Genomic DNA, 17,034 nt, shown 5'->3' on the forward strand with positions numbered 1-17,034 from the left:
CTTCCTCTCCTCCTTCCTCTCCTCCTCCCTCTCCTCCTCCCCTCCTTCCTTCCCTCCCTCCTTCCTGCCTTCCTGCGTTTATAACCGGCAGCTAATTACATCTAATGACTCGTGTTGCGTGGAGGAGGTTCAGAAGGAGATATCATAATAATAATAATAATAATAATAATAATAATAAAGGGATGCAGACGAGGTCGGTCTCCGAGGCCCAAGTTGCAACTTTTCTTTTCAGTGAGACTTTTGGGATCAGCTGTCCGCGATTCATTTCCTGTGAAGGCGTCACAATAAGAGCCCCCGCGGTTATTCTCTTCCGCCCTGTAACGTGTCACGAAACGTTTGGTTTAAAAATGGCCGCCGACAAAGCGCCGCTAATACTGCGATGAACGCATTTATTTTCTTGTACATTTTTCACAATAAAAGTCCACTGATTTGCTTCTCACTCTTCCTTCGCTGCAGTTGTAGACTTGTTTTTATTCAATAGCCGCAAACAACGCTTTGTTTATTCAGTGATGAATGTAATAACAATGCCCTGTTATTACTTGTTCTATTAAAGAATGTCCGCTAACAAAGCCGCACTAATTCTGTGATAAGCACATTTAGTTTCTTCTAAATCCTTCAAAATAAAAGTCCACCATTTGTTTCGCTGCTTACGCTTCCTCCCTGCAGAAGGAGGCATCTTATTTTATTGAAGAACGGCTGCAATCAGTACTGTGTCAACACATTTTATTTCCCATACACATTTCAAAATAAAAGTCAAAGGTCAAAACAGTAATTCTTTGCGGCTCACTCTTCCTCCCCGCGGTATTAGACTTGTTTTGAGTAGCCGCTAACAAAGCTGCGCTAATTCTGCGATGAACACATTTCTTGGTAATCCTTCAAAATAGAAGTCCACCATTTATTTTTTGCTGCACATTAAACACATTTTCTTACAAATTCTTCACAATGAAATTCCCCCGCAATGTTTTTATTTAAAAGTGTTTTTATTTTTAAGCAGCAAAATCAGGTATATATATTTTTGTCAGTAGTAGAAAAGGACGCCCTCAGCATGTGGTCTGGCTGACCGGGTCCCAATACGAATAAAACCCTGAAGCCTCTGAAACGTCCGTGTGACCTCTGAAACGTCCGTGTGACCTCTGAAACGTCCGTGTGACCTCTGAAACATCCGTGTGACCTCTGAAACATCCGTGTGACCCTGAAGCCTCTGAAACGTCCGTGTGACCTCTGAAACATCCGTGTGACCTCTGAAACATCCGTGTGACCCTGAAGCCTCTGAAACGTCCGTGTGACCTCTGAAACATCCGTGTGACCTCTGAAACATCCGTGTGACCTCTGAAACGTCCGTGTGACCTCTGAAACATCCGTGTGACCTCTGAAACGTCCGTGTGACCTCTGAAACATCCGTGTGACCTCTGAAACATCCGTGTGACCCTGAAGCCTCTGAAACGTCCGTGTGACCTCTGAAACATCCGTGTGACCTCTGAAACATCCGTGTGACCCTGAAGCCTCTGAAACGTCCGTGTGACCTCTGAAACATCCGTGTGACCCTGAAGCCTCTGAAACGTCTGCCCTGTGGAAGCCACCAGTCTACACTGTGTTTATCTCCACCGTCTGCGCCACCGAGCAGAGTCCGCCCGCCTCCTCCTGTAAGATCAGCAGCTCCCCCACCGTCTGCTGCCCGTGGACCACAATGCACTGCTCCGGGCCCTCCGATATGACCACCTCCACCAGCTCCTGCCCCGACCCCGCGGGCAGCGAGCTCTCCGTGGTCAGGCCGTCGGCGTGGACGTAGACGACATGTCGGATGTCACCCGGAGGAGCCTCCTCGTGTCCTTGCGTCTCTTCCCTCGCCTCTTCGTGTCCTCGCGTCTCTTCCCTCGCCTCCTCGTGTCCTCGCGTCTCTTCCCTCGCCTCCTTCTCCTCCCCTCTTCCCCTTCTCTGCCTCACTTGACCCTCCTCCTTCTCTCCGAACCCCTGAGGGAGCGAGCTCTTCTTGGGTCGTCCTCGGATGGGCTTCGTGTGACCGGAGGCCTCCTGCGCCTCCTCTCTGTGTCCTTGCTCCGCCTCCTCCTCCTCCTTCCTTCCTCCCTCGGCCCGGTGCTGAGCTTGGTGCCTCAGCAGACTTTGCCTGACGGTGTATGAAGCGCCGCAGTGGCAGCTGTAGGGCTTCTCCATCAAGTGGGCCGACTTTATGTGCCTCCGCAGCTTGGTGGCCAACGTGTAGCCTGAGAGAAAAGAAATAAAGAATTTAATGCAAACATTTAAAAAAATATACAATCCATAAAACATTATTCTGTTCTATTTTATTTATATTATATACATATATATATATTATATAAATATATATATATTTATATTATATATTTTATATATATATAATATATAAATATATATATTATATATATATATATATATATATATTATATATATGTATATATTATATATAAATATATATATATATATACACAATATATGTATATATAAATATAAATATATAATATATATTTATATATATATATATATATATATATATTATATATAATAGAACTTTATTGCTATTTATTTATCCTCATTTCGTGCTGTTGTAGGATTTAAAAAACATTTAATAATAATCCATTTAATTTATATAGTGCTTTTCAAGATACTCAAAGACACTTTACATTATACACCGTAGACACAGCTACGGGGAGCAATGCAGGGTTAAGTGTATTGCTCAAGGACACATCGACTAGGGCAGGGATTGAACTGCCAACCTCTTGATTGAAGGACGGGCATGCTAACCACTGACCCACAGTCGCCCCACAATTTCTCCGTACATTGTTTAATTTGTTTAAAATGATTTAGTTGCCTGTTCAGAGTTTGCAATGTGTTTTCATTATAGGGCACAAAATATGTTCAAAATAAACCAACACATGAATATTCTACTATAAAGTTAAATTGCCTTCAACCGTTCACGATTAATATTCTGTCATCGTATTTTAAAGAAATATATATATATATAAACAAATATAAATGCCATCTGTGCCCGTCAGTCAGTCCCGAGTCTCAAACGCGTTCATCAATAATGCAAAAGAAGCTCTGAACTCGGCACACAAGTTCTCCCAAAAGTTCTCAACCTCGTAATCGGAGGCGTGAACATCTGCAGCCTGACGGAGACGACCACCTCGTTCTCCTCGTTCTCCTCGTTCCCCCGAGGCGCGTTCATTTGAGTTCTCACTCCTTTGATTGAGCTGCAATATTTATTAAGTTAAGAAGAGAAAAAGACCCAAAAAAGCTTTGATGACGTCATTCAGACATATACATAAACAAATGCAATGAAAAGGATTAAAACGTGGCGTTTTTATATGTTGATATATGTTTATATGAGTGACAGACCGGACGATATTGATGTCAAATGGGAACTCCGTTGATTGTTTACTGCGCGTATTTTAAGTCATCAACCCAAAAAAACGACGATTCCTTGGTTCAATAATGTGATTCGTGGAGCCGTTATCGCAGCTCCGCCTCCCAGAAGAGGAGAGCGCCGTGAAAATGTTTGTTTTTTTGAAAGCAGAATGAAACAAAACAAAAAAAGTGCATCGTTGGGAGTCTGGAGAGCTGTGACTGCCCTCTACTGGCAATTAATACATATTAATATATATAAATCTGGACAAAAGTCAGCATTATATTGTGAAAGCACAAAACATGATGATTCATCTAATCGTGATATTGAAAGATGGAGCTCCATAGCTCATTGTTTACTCTCACCGGGGTCTTTTTGTGACCGTTAGTAGAACACAACCGTGGGCTGAGGGGGGATTTGGCATCCCAAAACGAGGGGCGGGGGGAGGGGGGGGAAGAGAGATTTAAAAGCACTTCCAATTCTCACCTTTCCCGCAGACGGGGCAGCGGTGCGGTCTCTCTCCGGTGTGCAGCCTCTCGTGGGACTTCAGGCTGTGGGGGTCCATCAGGGATTTCCCACAGTAGCTGCAGAGGAAGCCTCCGCCCGTGTGGGAGAACATGTGCCGCCGGAGGTCCGGCTTCTGGGAGAAGCTCTGGTCGCACTCGCCGCACGGATACGGCTTCTCCCCGTTGTGGGTCCTCACGTGAGACTCCAGGTTCCCTGAGAGACCGCCAGACAGGTAGAGACAGTTAGACAGGTAGAGACAGTTAGACAGGTAGAGACAGTTAGACAGGTAGAGGGTGTGTGTGTGGGGGGGGGGGGGGGGGGGGGGGGGGGGGGGGGGTCTCACTACATTGATGTTGGCACTTACAAATTGTGGGAATTGATCACAGCGGGAGGCGGGATCCTCCCGGAGTTACACAGAACACCTCGTTATGAATATATAAATAATCGTGTGGAGTCCGCCCACGTTCTGTTTTCTGTGTTTCACGATTGAGGTTTGACTCTAAATTACCATAATTGACTAAATGAACATCACGCTGTATTGAAGAAGACTTGAAACTAGAGATTGAGACCAAAAACTAATGTTTACAATGTTTACTGAGGGAATACATCAAGAGAAGTAGAGTCATTTATATAGACTTCTATACAACCAGAGGAGTCGCCCCCTGGTGGTCAGGAGAGAGAATGCAGCTTTAACACATGAAGCATAGGCTTCTATACAACCAGAGGAGTCGCCCCCTGGTGGTCAGGAGAGAGAATGCAGCTTTAACACATGAAGCATGGACTTCTATACAACCAGAGGAGTCACCCCCTGGTGGTCAGGAGAGAGAATGCAGCTTTAACACATGAAGCATAGACTTCTATACAACCAGAGGAGTCGCCCCCTGGTGGTCAGGAGAGAGAATGCAGCTTTAACACATGAAGCATAGGCTTCTATACAACCAGAGGAGTCGCCCCCTGGTGGTCACTAGAGAGAATGCAGCTTTAACACATGAAGCATAGTCTTCTATACAACCAGAGGAGTCGCCCCCTGGTGGTCAGGAGAGAGAATGCAGCTTTAACACATGAAGCATAGACTTCTATACAACCAGAGGAGTCGCCCCCTGGTGGTCAGGAGAGAGAATGCAGCTTTAACACATGAAGCATAGACTTCTATACAACCAGAGGAGTCGCCCCCTGGTGGTCAGGAGAGAGAATGCAGCTTTAACACATGAAGCATAGACTTCTATACAACCAGAGGAGTCGCCCCCTGGTGGTCAGGAGAGAGAATGCAGCTTTAACACATGAAGCATAGACTTCTATACAACCAGAGGAGTCGCCCCCTGGTGGTCAGGAGAGAGAATGCAGCTTTAACACATGAAGCATAGACTTCTATACAACCAGAGGAGTCGCCCCCTGGTGGTCAGGAGAGAGAATGCAGCTTTAACACATGAAGCATAGACTTCTATACAACCAGAGGAGTCGCCCCCTGGTGGTCAGGAGAGAGAATGCAGCTTTAACACATGAAGCATAGACTTCTATACAACCAGAGGAGTCGCCCCCTGGTGGTCAGGTGAGAAAATGCATCTTTAACACATTTGGCCAGGACCCCTTCATCAATGTCATTTAAAATCTCAATGGGATTTCCCCCTGCTAAATAATGGTTAAATGAAATACAAATAAAAACTCTCCAGGTCCAGTTGAGCTCATATGATTCATCACGTCGGCCTTCAGCAGCTTTATCAGCCCGAGCACACCTGTCTAACTGCTCGGTGCACCTCCTGGATCAGTCTCGGGGCCTCTGGCGTTACCTTTCTGACTGAAGCACTTCCCACAGTGCTGACAGACGTGCGGTTTCTCTCCCGTGTGGAGCATCATGTGGTTCTTCAGAGAGCCGGAGTTCGCCAGCAGCTTCGTGCAGACCGTGCACTGCACCTGCCGCCGGAAAGGAGAATAATAAATCAAAATGCAGTTCTCTATTCGGATGCCTTGAGTTCAAACTGCTGTTCCAGGAGAAAAGAAAAGAAAAACAGACCTGCATGCAAATCTAGAGACGCTACGTGACCGTTTTTTAAACTTGGGGCAGAGACAGAAACACAATCTGTGTTTTAAAAGTCTGAAATAGCAGCCGAGGAAGCGAGGAGGCAGGAAGCGAGGAAGCCGTTTCAAAAGGCTTCAGATGTTCAGCAGAAATAAGGTTACATGAGAGGAAAATGAATTAATGACGCTGCTTTCTGTTCTTATTAAAACAGCAATAACTGGAATGCGTCACCACACACACGAGTGAACAAGCTAGAGTTATTTTATTAAGTGTAATTCTCCAGAACTCTGTGTGTTTCTTTTCTCATAAAACATTTATGGAGACAAAGGTTTTTATATCCAGCGTTGTTGTTGTCTTCTTTTCTTCCTTTAGAAAACCGTTGATTTATTCTATTGTGTATACGACAGTACAAATATATATATAAGAATATACTACTACTTTATCATACTTTATAACACCCATACAATACTGCATTAAATACTGTATTCTTGGGTATGTTATATTTTTCTTTTCAGTACTATGTATTATAGATATTATATCTATAATACATCATAAGACCTAAGATAGATAATTCCTCTTACGTTATCTTATATTCCTATATATTCCTTATTTATTCTTGTATATATAATTAATAATAAAAAGTATATATATAATAAAATATATATATATAAACATATATATATATGTCTTATTATTGGATTCATAGGTCAACTGTTGGTTTTACTTGTCATTTGATTTTAATGGTTTTAATTCACATATCTTATTAATTCTTACTGATCTAAAAGATTTTAATAAATATTAATATTATTTTATTTTAAATATAATAATATATAATTTGCATTCTCACCTCTTAATGGGTTTTGAATCGTGTCCTTTATGTGTCTTTTTTAAATTGAATTTACTGATACACCAGCGTTGAGTTATTGATCTTGGGGGGTGTGTGTGTGTGTGTGTGTGTGTGTGTGTGTGTGTGTGTGTGCAGGTGAGGCAGCATCCCGCCTCCTCACCTTCGGTGGCTGAGTGGCGGTCCTCCTGCTGCAGTGGAGGAGGCGGTGGATGCGCAGCGACGGCCGGCGAGCGAACGCCTTGCTGCAGTGCTCGCAGACGTAGGGTTTCTCCCCGGTGTGCAGCACCAGGTGCTCCTTGAGGTCCCGCTTCATGCCGTAGGTCTTCTCGCAGTGGGGGCAGGAGAACGGGCGCACGCCGCGGTGACTCATCTGCAGGCGACACCGTCGTTGTTGTTGTTGTTATTATTATTATTATTATAATAGAGAGGAAGACGTGTCAATGCCTCACTGATGTTGTCGCTCTTCACCGGGACGAGGAGAGCGCCGCCCTGCTGGATGACTCAGCTCGAGTCAAAACCAACACACACACTGTTGTGGAGTCAAAACCAACACACACACTGTTGTCGAGTCAAAACCAACACACACACTGTTGTCGAGTCAAAACCAACACACACACTGTTGTCGAGTCAAAACCAACACACACACTGTTGTCGAGTCAAAACCAACACACACACTGTTGTGGAGTCAAAACCAACACACACACTGTTGTGGAGTCAAAACCAACACACACACTGTTGTGGAGTCAAAACCAACACACACACTGTTGTGGAGTCAAAACCAACACACACACTGTTGTCGAGTCAAAACCAACACACACACTGTTGTCGAGTCAAAACCAACACACACACTGTTGTGGAGTCAAAACCAACACACACACTGTTGTGGAGTCAAAACCAACACACACACTGTTGTCGAGTCAAAACCAACACACACACTGTTGTCGAGTCAAAACTCTCTCTCTCTCTGGTAGAATTGGTTTGGACTGACTTTAAATATGCTTCATGAAGAGACGCTTACAAACACAACACTCTATAAGAAGCGTCCGTCGTCGTGGTTACGATGTTTTGTAGCCTCGAGTTGATTTATAACCGTCACGTGTCCCGTTTAATACATATCTGGATCTGAATTCTAAGATTAAAAGGATTCATTTTAACCTTTGTTTTAACTAAGGTTTTTAAAGACATAATTATAATAATGATAATTATAATTTAAGGCCAATGAATCAACTAAAAAGTTATCCATCCATCCATTTTCAATACCGCTTATCCTCATTAGGGTCGCAGGGGCGCTGGAGCCTATCCCAGCTGACATAGGGCGAAGGCAGGGGACACCCTGGACAGGCCGCCAGTCCATCGAGGGCACATGTAGGGACATACAACCATTCACTCTCACATTCACACCTATGGGACATTTAGAGATCAATTAACCTGCAGCATGTCTTTGGACTGTGGGAGGAAGCCGGAGAGCCCGGAGAGAACCCACGCTGCCACGGGGAGAACATGCAAACTCCACACAGAAGGACCGCTCCGACCGGGAATTGAACCCGCGGTCCTCTTGCTGTGAGGCGACAGTGCTAGCCGCTACACCACCGTGCAGCCCTCAACTAAAAAGTTAAACGTTTTAATTGCCTCGCGGATTAAAGCAAAGTGAGTCTTGATCCGCTCTGTGGAGCGGGGTTGAGCAATAAAAAAGGAAAACATGATATCGAACGCGCGGATATCAATAAAATAAATATCCTTTTGGCCTGGAGAAGGGAGGGACCGAGGTTCCACAGCCGCGTACCTGATGGGCTCTGAAGCTTTCTGCGGAGGTGTAGTTCTTCCCGCACTCCTTGCAGCTGAAGGGTTTCTCCTCCGTGTGGCTGAACTGGTGTTTCTTCAGGTGTCCAATCTGGTAGAACTTCTTCCCGCAGCTGGAGCATCTGAACCGCCGCTCTCTGATTTCCGGCTCCCACGAAAGCGCCGCCGCCGCCTTCTCGTCGTCGGGCCCCGAGATCTTCAAGGAGGCCGCCGCCTCCTCTGTGAGACACACGGCGGCGGTGGCGGTGGCGGTGGTGGCGGCGGTGGTGCCGGTGGCGGCGGCCTCCGTCGGGTCGGGGCAGGCGGGCGCTCGTTTCCCGCGGCCCGTCGGCCGGTGAACGCGTCGCGGTTTAGCCGCCAGGCGGGAGCTGCAGCGGACGGGGGTCGACCCGGAGGGGCCCCCGTGGCCCCCCAGGGCCCCCTGTGTGTCTTTGGGTTCACAGTCTGTCTGTCTGTCAGCAGCCGGGACGCCGTGCCGCGGTTTCTTGGCCCTCCGGTTCCTCCGGGGGTCGGTTGGACGATCCCTCTTTGTGCATCTGTGTCGCTCTTCCTCCTCCTCTTCTTCTTCCTCTTCCTCCTCTTCTTCCTCTTCTTCCTCCGCCGTCTCCTGAACGATAGAAATGTTTGTTCCGTGCTTCACCTCGATATCTGCCCACAGAGAAAATGACAGTGAAGCGGCGAGGAATTAGTTAGTTAATTATAAATCGATTCATTATGGAAGTCACTTTTTACGCATAAACAGCAAAAGATTATCGGCAACCAGCTTCTAAAAACGTTAAGACTTGTTAATTTTCTAGGTTTGACATCTTCGTGAACTAAATATTTTCTGTGTTTTTGACTCTTTTTACATTTATTTGAAAATTATTTCCTTTTCCTTTTTATTCCTCTTTTTTAAATTTTTTTGATTAGATTAAACAATTCAACGGTTCATCCAAAACAATCTTTAAAAAAAATTAAAATAAATGCATCTTTCTGCTCAACAAGAATATAAAAATGCAACACAGTAACTGTGTCTGTTAAATACGTGCAGTAAAGCTTGTATTAACTTTAATAATCAATGAATTCTCGTGTAACATCAAGTAAAACATCAAGTAAACTCATATTTTGACTGTTCTGCAGCTAAATATTGTTTCCACGGAGTGAACTTTAATTTTTAGGTACCCGGTTCGATCCCCACTCTCCCCATAAGCAACACACTGAACCCCCAGTTGCTCCCCGGGTGCTTCACTCCTTAATAACTGAGGATGGGTCAATGCAGAGAAGAATTTACCCAATAAAGGATACATTATTATTGTTATTATTATTATTTCTTCCTTCCACTGTGACTGAGGCTGTTGGACCACCGGGTGGTGAATGAGGTCTTTTGGGGGGTCGAGTTAGTTCCACTGGAGTTAACGTCCCTCTAGCTCCACCCGGTGGAGAGTCAGTGAACATGAAGTCATTCTGGAGCCACACACTGCAATAATTATATGATGGGGTTTACAGATCGGCATTATTTACTAAATAAATGTGAGAGAATAAGATTATTTTACAAATTAGTAATCACACATTTAGGTTAAATTTAAATTAAAATGCGTCTTTCTTCCGTATTTATAATCTCGCCCCTAAAAACAACCTTTTAATGTAAACAGATTCTGTAAAAAACATTAAATTCTGAGCTCCTCAGCGCAGCTTTGAAGTAACGTTTGATTCGCGAGACGAACAGTCACGTGACGAAGAAATCTGTGAAACTTTGACTTAAACTTTTTTTTTTTTTTTTGTGAAACTTTTGGAGATGCTTGAAAATGTATTATATTTATTAAATTGTTCTAATAATAAAAACCGCAAAACAGATTTTGAAACCCAAAAGCGACAAAATGAAAACCAAATCGCAATAATAACTGAATTAATCCTCTGAGACTTCAAAGACCTCATGAATGAATCTCATTGGCTGACGGGTTGAGAGCCAGCTGTCAATCACCTGTGTGTCTGGTGTCCTCTGTTGGACCTCCCCCCGCGGCGTCGCTTCCGTACAGCAGCAGCTCCGTTCCCGGCCGGATGTCCCGACGCACACGCAGACGAGCGTCACCGCACGAGGACGCGCACGACTCTCCACAGGCGCACTGCGCAGACACGTTCTGCTGGGCTCTGCTGCGCACCCGGCAGGCAAATCTGTGGTTGGGGGAGGGGGGGGTGGGGGGGGGCAAATGAGAGGAATTAATCTGAGTGTACAAGTGGTGCACGTGTTTAATCAGTCCAAGATTTTAATAAATCCATTATGCTGTATTTTGCCTTTTGAAGCAGGAACTTTAATTGTGTTGGTTCTGTCGCCCCCTGTGGACTAAAGTGGTAGTGTTGGTTCTGGTGCCCCCTGTGGACTAAAGTGGTAGTGTTGGTTCTGGTGCCCCCTGTGGACTAAAGTGGTAGTGTTGGTTCTGGTGCCCCCTGTGGACTAAAGTGGTAGTGATGGTTCTGGTGCCCCCTGTGGACTAAAGTGGTAGTGTTGGTTCTGGTGCCCCCTGTGGACTAAAGTGGTAGTGTTGGTTCTGGTGCCCCCTGTGGACTAAAGTGGTAGTGATGGTTCTGTCGCCCCCTGTGGACTAAAGTGGTAGTGATGGTTCTGTCGCCCCCTGTGGACTAAAGTGGTAGTGTCTCTGAGCACCAGGGTCCCTGGAGAAAACCTCTCATTTTACAGCAGCGGTGGACTGGTCTCTGCTGGATCTGGGTCTAGTCCACGGTGGACTGGTCTCTGCTGGATCTGGGTCTAGTCCACGGTGGACTGGTCTCTGCTGGAGTCTGAGCTGAAGGAGGTTCTGGTGAACCTGCGTGACGTCATTTGGTTTCACCAGAATCCGACCCGTTGACTCCGATGAGGAGCTTTAAGAAGAACTCTATAGAACCAGACCGTCTGCTCTCTGCAGGTCTACAGAGGACCAGGATTACACTGAGACTGATTCAGGACCAGTTGAAAGACCAATCCGTGTGTTGATTTGCCTCCGTGAGTGAACCTACTTGATCCAGACGCCTCGTTGGAGTGAAGCTTCGTCTTCTCTCGCTGCCATCATCTCCATCAGCGCCTGCAGAGCACCAGAGAAGGATGATGTCATGTTTCATGTCCACAGTGATTGGCTGACGGCCGACGGCCACCTTTATATAGGGGCGGTTACAGTCCAGGTTACGAAGCCTCAAGTTTTAATGACAAAATATGCATTTTAATGAAAAAATTTATAGAAAATGGTATTGAATATTGATATGTTTTATGTTTCAATTTACCTTCTCTGCGTCTGTCGGACAAGTTTCGGATTCCGGGTTCTTCTTGGGTTCAGGGTCTGGGGTCACCGGCTCGGGGTGACCCTCGGGGGCCCACTCCGTGTCCCCCTCCCTCCCCAGCAGGGACCCGGCCTCCAGCGAGCGGCCCACCCACCACAGCCCCATTCTGCCCCCGCAGAGCCTCGAGGGGCCCACGGCGAAGCCGCGAGGAAGCGTCGCGGAGAGGAACGAGGCCAGAGCGGCCGGGACGCGGGGATCGAGAGCGGCCATCGACCTGAAGGGAGGAAGAACACCACGAAGCGGGTTGGAGGCAGAAGGAAGACGAAACACGAGGACCCCAAGACATTTAAAGGGCTAGAAAAACAGGTTACACAATTAAATGTGTAGAAGGACAGCTCTGTATCACGTGATAACATGCATGCACAAGAATGACAATCTAAAAATTAAAAATAAGCTCCCTATATATTAGTTAATTTGTTATTTGTTGAAATTATCAACTTTTAATTTCACATATACACACATATATATATATATAAATAATGTGTGTATGTATGCATATATATATACATATATACACCCATATATGTATAAATATATATATATTAATATATACATACACATATTAATATATATATATATATATATACACATACAGTACATATATATATACACACATATACGCACACACATATATATACATATATCTATAAATAGATATATATAATGTAAGATTTACAATGAGTGACATCTAACCTACATATTTATGTGCTTTATATTTAAATCAAATGCAAATAAAAGGGGTTTCCCTCGCGAACGCAGGGAAACTGCATGGGTGGCCAACATGGACGGACGCCACGCGCTTCGTGTGTTTTAAGACTTACCAAAGCCAACGGACGGCTTCCGGTGCGACAGTAACCACGGCAACCGCGTTACATGCTTCCGACGTGCCGGCTGTTTTTTTTTGCGGGGGGGTGGGGGGGGGGGGTGTTGATTATTGTTGTTGTCGCACCACTTTAATTATTCCGACGTGAACTCAGGGAAAGATCCTCGTTATCCAGCGAGAAAAAGAGGCACCGGCGGAAGTCCGCCCGTCGCGTTTTGCGGTCCCACCGGAAACAGCGTCGCGGTGTCGTTTGGTTCCGCAAAACGGTCACGGACAAACACGGCTGTTATTAATAAAAGCCACATATATGAACTCAATTTAAATTGTTTGATTTTTTACTCACATGTTTATTTATTTATACATGTGTTGAAAAGTACCTGCAATTATTGCTATCTTTATTTAATTTTGAAATTAAAAGACTAGACATTTATAAAAGGGATGTAAAATTAAGAAGAAGAAAAACGACTTGTACAGCAACAATCTGAAAGTGGAAGTTGAAAAAATATATAGGCAATTTAATTAATTTTAGATTGTTAAAATCCAACAGCCTTCTCACGTACACTTTATTTATCCTTTCATGCAGTTATTTGTGTAACTTTTTTTCCCTTGTATATATTTTCAAGGGTTCATGTTCATGAGATTCAGGGGCCACCGATACAACAACGTTGGTGTTTCTAATTTGCTGTAATGTGACCAAAGACCATTTTCTCACAGCAGGAAGCACTTAGCGGGTATCTTTTAGGTTACAAAGATTTGTTGTGTGTGTGTGTGTGTGTGTGTGTTTGGAGGGTGTAGGTGCAGAGGATCCTTAAAATTCTGTCACCAGGGAACACTGGCGGAGCGCACGCTGCTGGGCAAATACAACTTACCATCATTTTGTATTATTCCCACTCTGAGAGGTGAAAGACGTGTCTGTTGCCTGTGAATTCTATAAGTTACATCCTCAGGTGGTCGTGCTGGAGGAACGGAGTCATGAAAGACACCTGAAGGTATCAACAAAGGAGTTTTAATAACGTGTCATTGATTGATGCCAGTACAAACACTCATTCTGCACTTTGGTTTCATAAAACACGAGACGTTATGTGTGAGGACGAGGCAAATATGTGTTTCTCTTAGTTCATATATTATTTATCTGTTTCAGCATTTATCGGCCTCGTGCAAAGAGCCAGTGTTTCACATTGAGTGACAGAATGGAAATGAAGAGACTGGTGTTTATCTGCGTGTTGCAGCCCGACGTCATGGCCGCTTGTGAAATAGTCTCTAAATGCAATCTATTGGTTTCTTGTACATGGACGAAAGCCGTGCCAATGGAGAGTCAATTAGGAGCCTTCTTTCTTGGTGGACACACACATCATTAAACACTGTGCAACTATGGGATGCTCGTGATGTAGAAGTAATTATTTAAAAAGTCCACTTGTGGTTCCTGGAAGGGGAGCCGGATAAATCCAGAAAACACAGGACATTAAACCACGAGACCAGAGTTCCACATCACGTGTCCCGAACATTGGTTTTGTTGCATAAACTTAACGTTTGTATTCATTTTGTTGCCTAAACTTAACGTTTGTATAACTTAACGTTTGTATTCATTTTGTGTCCTTAACTTAACGTTTGTATTCATTTTGTTGCCTTAACTTAACGTTTGTATTCATTTTGTTGCCTAAACTTAACATTTGTATAACTTAACATTTGTATAACTTAACGTTTATATTCATTTTGTTGCCTAAACTTAACGTTTGTATAACTTAACGTTTGTATTCATTTTGTGTCCTTAACTTAACGTTTATATTCATTTTGTTGCCTAAACTTAATGTTTGTATTCATTTTGTGTCCTTAACTTAACGTTTGTATTCATTTTGTTGCCTTAACTTAACGTTTGTATTCATTTTGTTGCCTTAACTTAACGTTTGTATAACTTAACGTTTGTATTCATTTTGTTGCCTTAACTTAACGTTTGTATTCATTTTGTGTCCTTAACTTAACGTTTGTATTCATTTTGTTGCCTTAACTTAACGTTTGTATTCATTTTGTTGCCTAAACTTAACGTTTGTATAACTTAACGTTTGTATTCATTTTGTTGCCTTAACTTAATGTTTGTATTCATTTTGTTGCTTTAACTTAACGTTTGTATTCATTTTGTTGCTTTAACTTAACGTTTGTATTCATTTTGTGTCCTTAACTTAATGTTTGTAACTTAACGTTTGTATAACTTAACGTTTGTATTCATTTTGTTGCCTTAACTTAACGTTTGTATTCATTTTGTTGCCTTAACTTAACGTTTGTATAACTTAACGTTTGTATTCATTTTGTGTCCTTAACTTAACGCTTATATTCATTTTGTTGCCTAAACTTAACGTTTGTATAACTTAACGTTTGTATTCATTTTGTTGCCTTAACTTAATGTTTGTATTCATTTTGTTGCTTTAACTTAACGTTTGTATTCATTTTGTTGCCTTAACCTAACGTTTGTATTCATTTTGTGTCCTTAACCTAACGTTTGTATTCATTTTGTTGCCTAAACTTAACATTTGTATAACTTAACATTTGTATAACTTAACATTTGTATAACTTAACGTTTGTATTCATTTTGTTGCCTAAACTTAACATTTGTATAACTTAACATTTGTATAACTTAACGTTTGTATTCATTTTGTTGCCTTAACTTAACGTTTGTATTCATTTTGTTGCCTAAACTTAACATTTGTATAACTTAACATTTGTATAACTTAACGTTTGTATTCATTTTGTGTCCTTAACTTAACGTTTGTATAACTTAACGTTTGTATTCATTTTGTTGCCTTAACCTAACGTTTGTATTCATTTTGTTGCCTTAACTTAACGTTTGTATTCATTTTGTTGCCTTAACTTGTTTGTATAACTTAACGTTTGTATTCATTTTGTTGCCTTAACCTAACGTTTGTATTCATTTTGTTGCCTAAACCTAACGTTTGTATTCATTTTGTTGCCTTAACTTAACGTTTGTATTCATTTTGTTGCCTTAACTTGTTTGTATAACTTAACGTTTGTATTCATTTTGTTGCCTTAACCTAACGTTTGTATTCATTTTGTTGCCTAAACCTAACGTTTGTATTCATTTTGTTGCCTAAACTTAACGTTTGTATTCATTTTGTTGCCTAAACTTAATGTTTGTATTCATTTTGTTGCCTTAACTTAACGTTTGTATTCATTTTGTTTCCTAAACTTAATGTTTGTATTCATTTTGTTGCCTAAACGTAATGTTTGTATTCATTTTGTTGCCTTAACCTAACGTTTGTATTCATTTTGTTGCCTAAACTTAACGTTTGTATTCATTTTGTTGCCTAAACTTAACGTTTGTATTCATTTTGTTGCCTAAACCTAACGTTTGTATTCATTTTGTTGCCTAAACTTAACGTTTGTATTCATTTTGTTGCCTTAACCTAACGTTTGTATTCATTTTGTTGCCTTAACCTAACTAACACCGTGTCGTGGCAGACAGAAACAGCCATTTCGAGCGTCACGAATAAAAAACAGACAATTCGTGTCGCCGTATACACGAAAACAAATAGATTGCATGAACTGCCGTGAGGGGTTTTGTTGCCCAAACCAATACATACTTATTTTAAGCCCAACCGTAATGTTTTTTCCTAAATCTAATTAAGCAGTTACGTACGAAACCCAAGCCAGTGTTTTTGTTTGAATTAACAACGTTACCACGCGTTGTGCTCAGCAGACGCGTCTCTTTGGATTATCTTGCAGCTGGTGACAGATTATCATGAAGCGGGCACAGCCCCCCAAAAAATACAGAAACAACACAAAAACAAATGCACAACAAGCAGTTCAAAGACGTCAACAACGGGCATTTCACACTGTAATGCGTCACGGTGAGGCCACTTCCTCTGAGGTTACAAACATGACACAGACAACGGGTTCATTGTCCCGACAGATACGCCGTGCACTGCACAGCACAGCGTCATCAGGAGAGAACGAGTCAACAACTGAGGGGTCACTTTGTCTTCTGCAGATTAAATATGAGGAACTGTGGCCAGTAGATGTTCTTCAGCTGATGCTGCTGTCGTCACATGAAGCTCCCCCCCCCCCCACGGGACCTTGATCTCAAAGGCAAGGGTGAAATAGTTATTTGATCCCATTTGAATTGTGCCATAAATTACATTGAAGACTATGAAGAAAATACGCGGTGTGAGAATTAGACGAGTGGCGTTTCTCTCTCTCTGAAGCTACGATTGAGTGTTTGGTACCAGGATGTTCTCACAGCCACAAACGGCTCTTTAGCTTCCCGGCTGATGAAAAGACAGCTAAGTGGGCTAGCTAGCAAGGTGTATAAGAAGTGGACGTAGTCACCCATTGGTTTTATA

The 17,034-nt window shown here is 43.0% G+C and overlaps 1 protein-coding gene across 1 annotated transcript; it reads right to left on the reverse strand.

Moving 5' to 3' along the window:
• Positions 1–767: 767 nt before the first annotated feature.
• Positions 768–12,772, reverse strand: LOC117725336 (zinc finger protein 408-like). Its single transcript, XM_034525451.1, has 9 exons — positions 12,681–12,772; positions 11,803–12,073; positions 11,542–11,606; positions 10,511–10,701; positions 8,534–9,198; positions 6,911–7,120; positions 5,674–5,797; positions 3,866–4,099; positions 768–2,222 (listed from the first exon to the last, which is right to left on the reverse strand). The coding sequence occupies exons 2-9, from the start codon at positions 12,067–12,069 to the stop codon at positions 1,585–1,587; spliced, it is 2,394 nt and encodes a 797-aa protein (XP_034381342.1). The 5' UTR covers positions 12,070–12,073; positions 12,681–12,772; the 3' UTR covers positions 768–1,584.
• Between the last annotated feature and the right edge of the window lie 4,262 nt (positions 12,773–17,034).

Source organism: Cyclopterus lumpus, chromosome 3 (assembly GCF_009769545.1).
Source record: "Cyclopterus lumpus isolate fCycLum1 chromosome 3, fCycLum1.pri, whole genome shotgun sequence".
In the NCBI taxonomy this organism is placed as follows: Eukaryota; Metazoa; Chordata; class Actinopteri; order Perciformes; family Cyclopteridae; genus Cyclopterus; species Cyclopterus lumpus.

What these genes read in the sequence shown, in the direction of transcription:
- LOC117725336 (XM_034525451.1), bottom strand. Translation starts at nt 12,069, where the DNA reads ATGGCCGCTCTCGATCCCCGCGTCCCGGCCGCTCTGGCCTCGTTCCTC. An exon ending in AAAGCTTCAGAGCCCATCAG is followed by an intron (nt 7,121 to 8,533) that starts GTACGCGGCTGT and finishes TGTCGCCTGCAG; the next exon opens with ATGAGTCACCGCGGCGTGCG. An exon ending in CCGCCACTCAGCCACCGAAG is followed by an intron (nt 5,798 to 6,910) that starts GTGAGGAGGCGG and finishes TTCCGGCGGCAG; the next exon opens with GTGCAGTGCACGGTCTGCAC.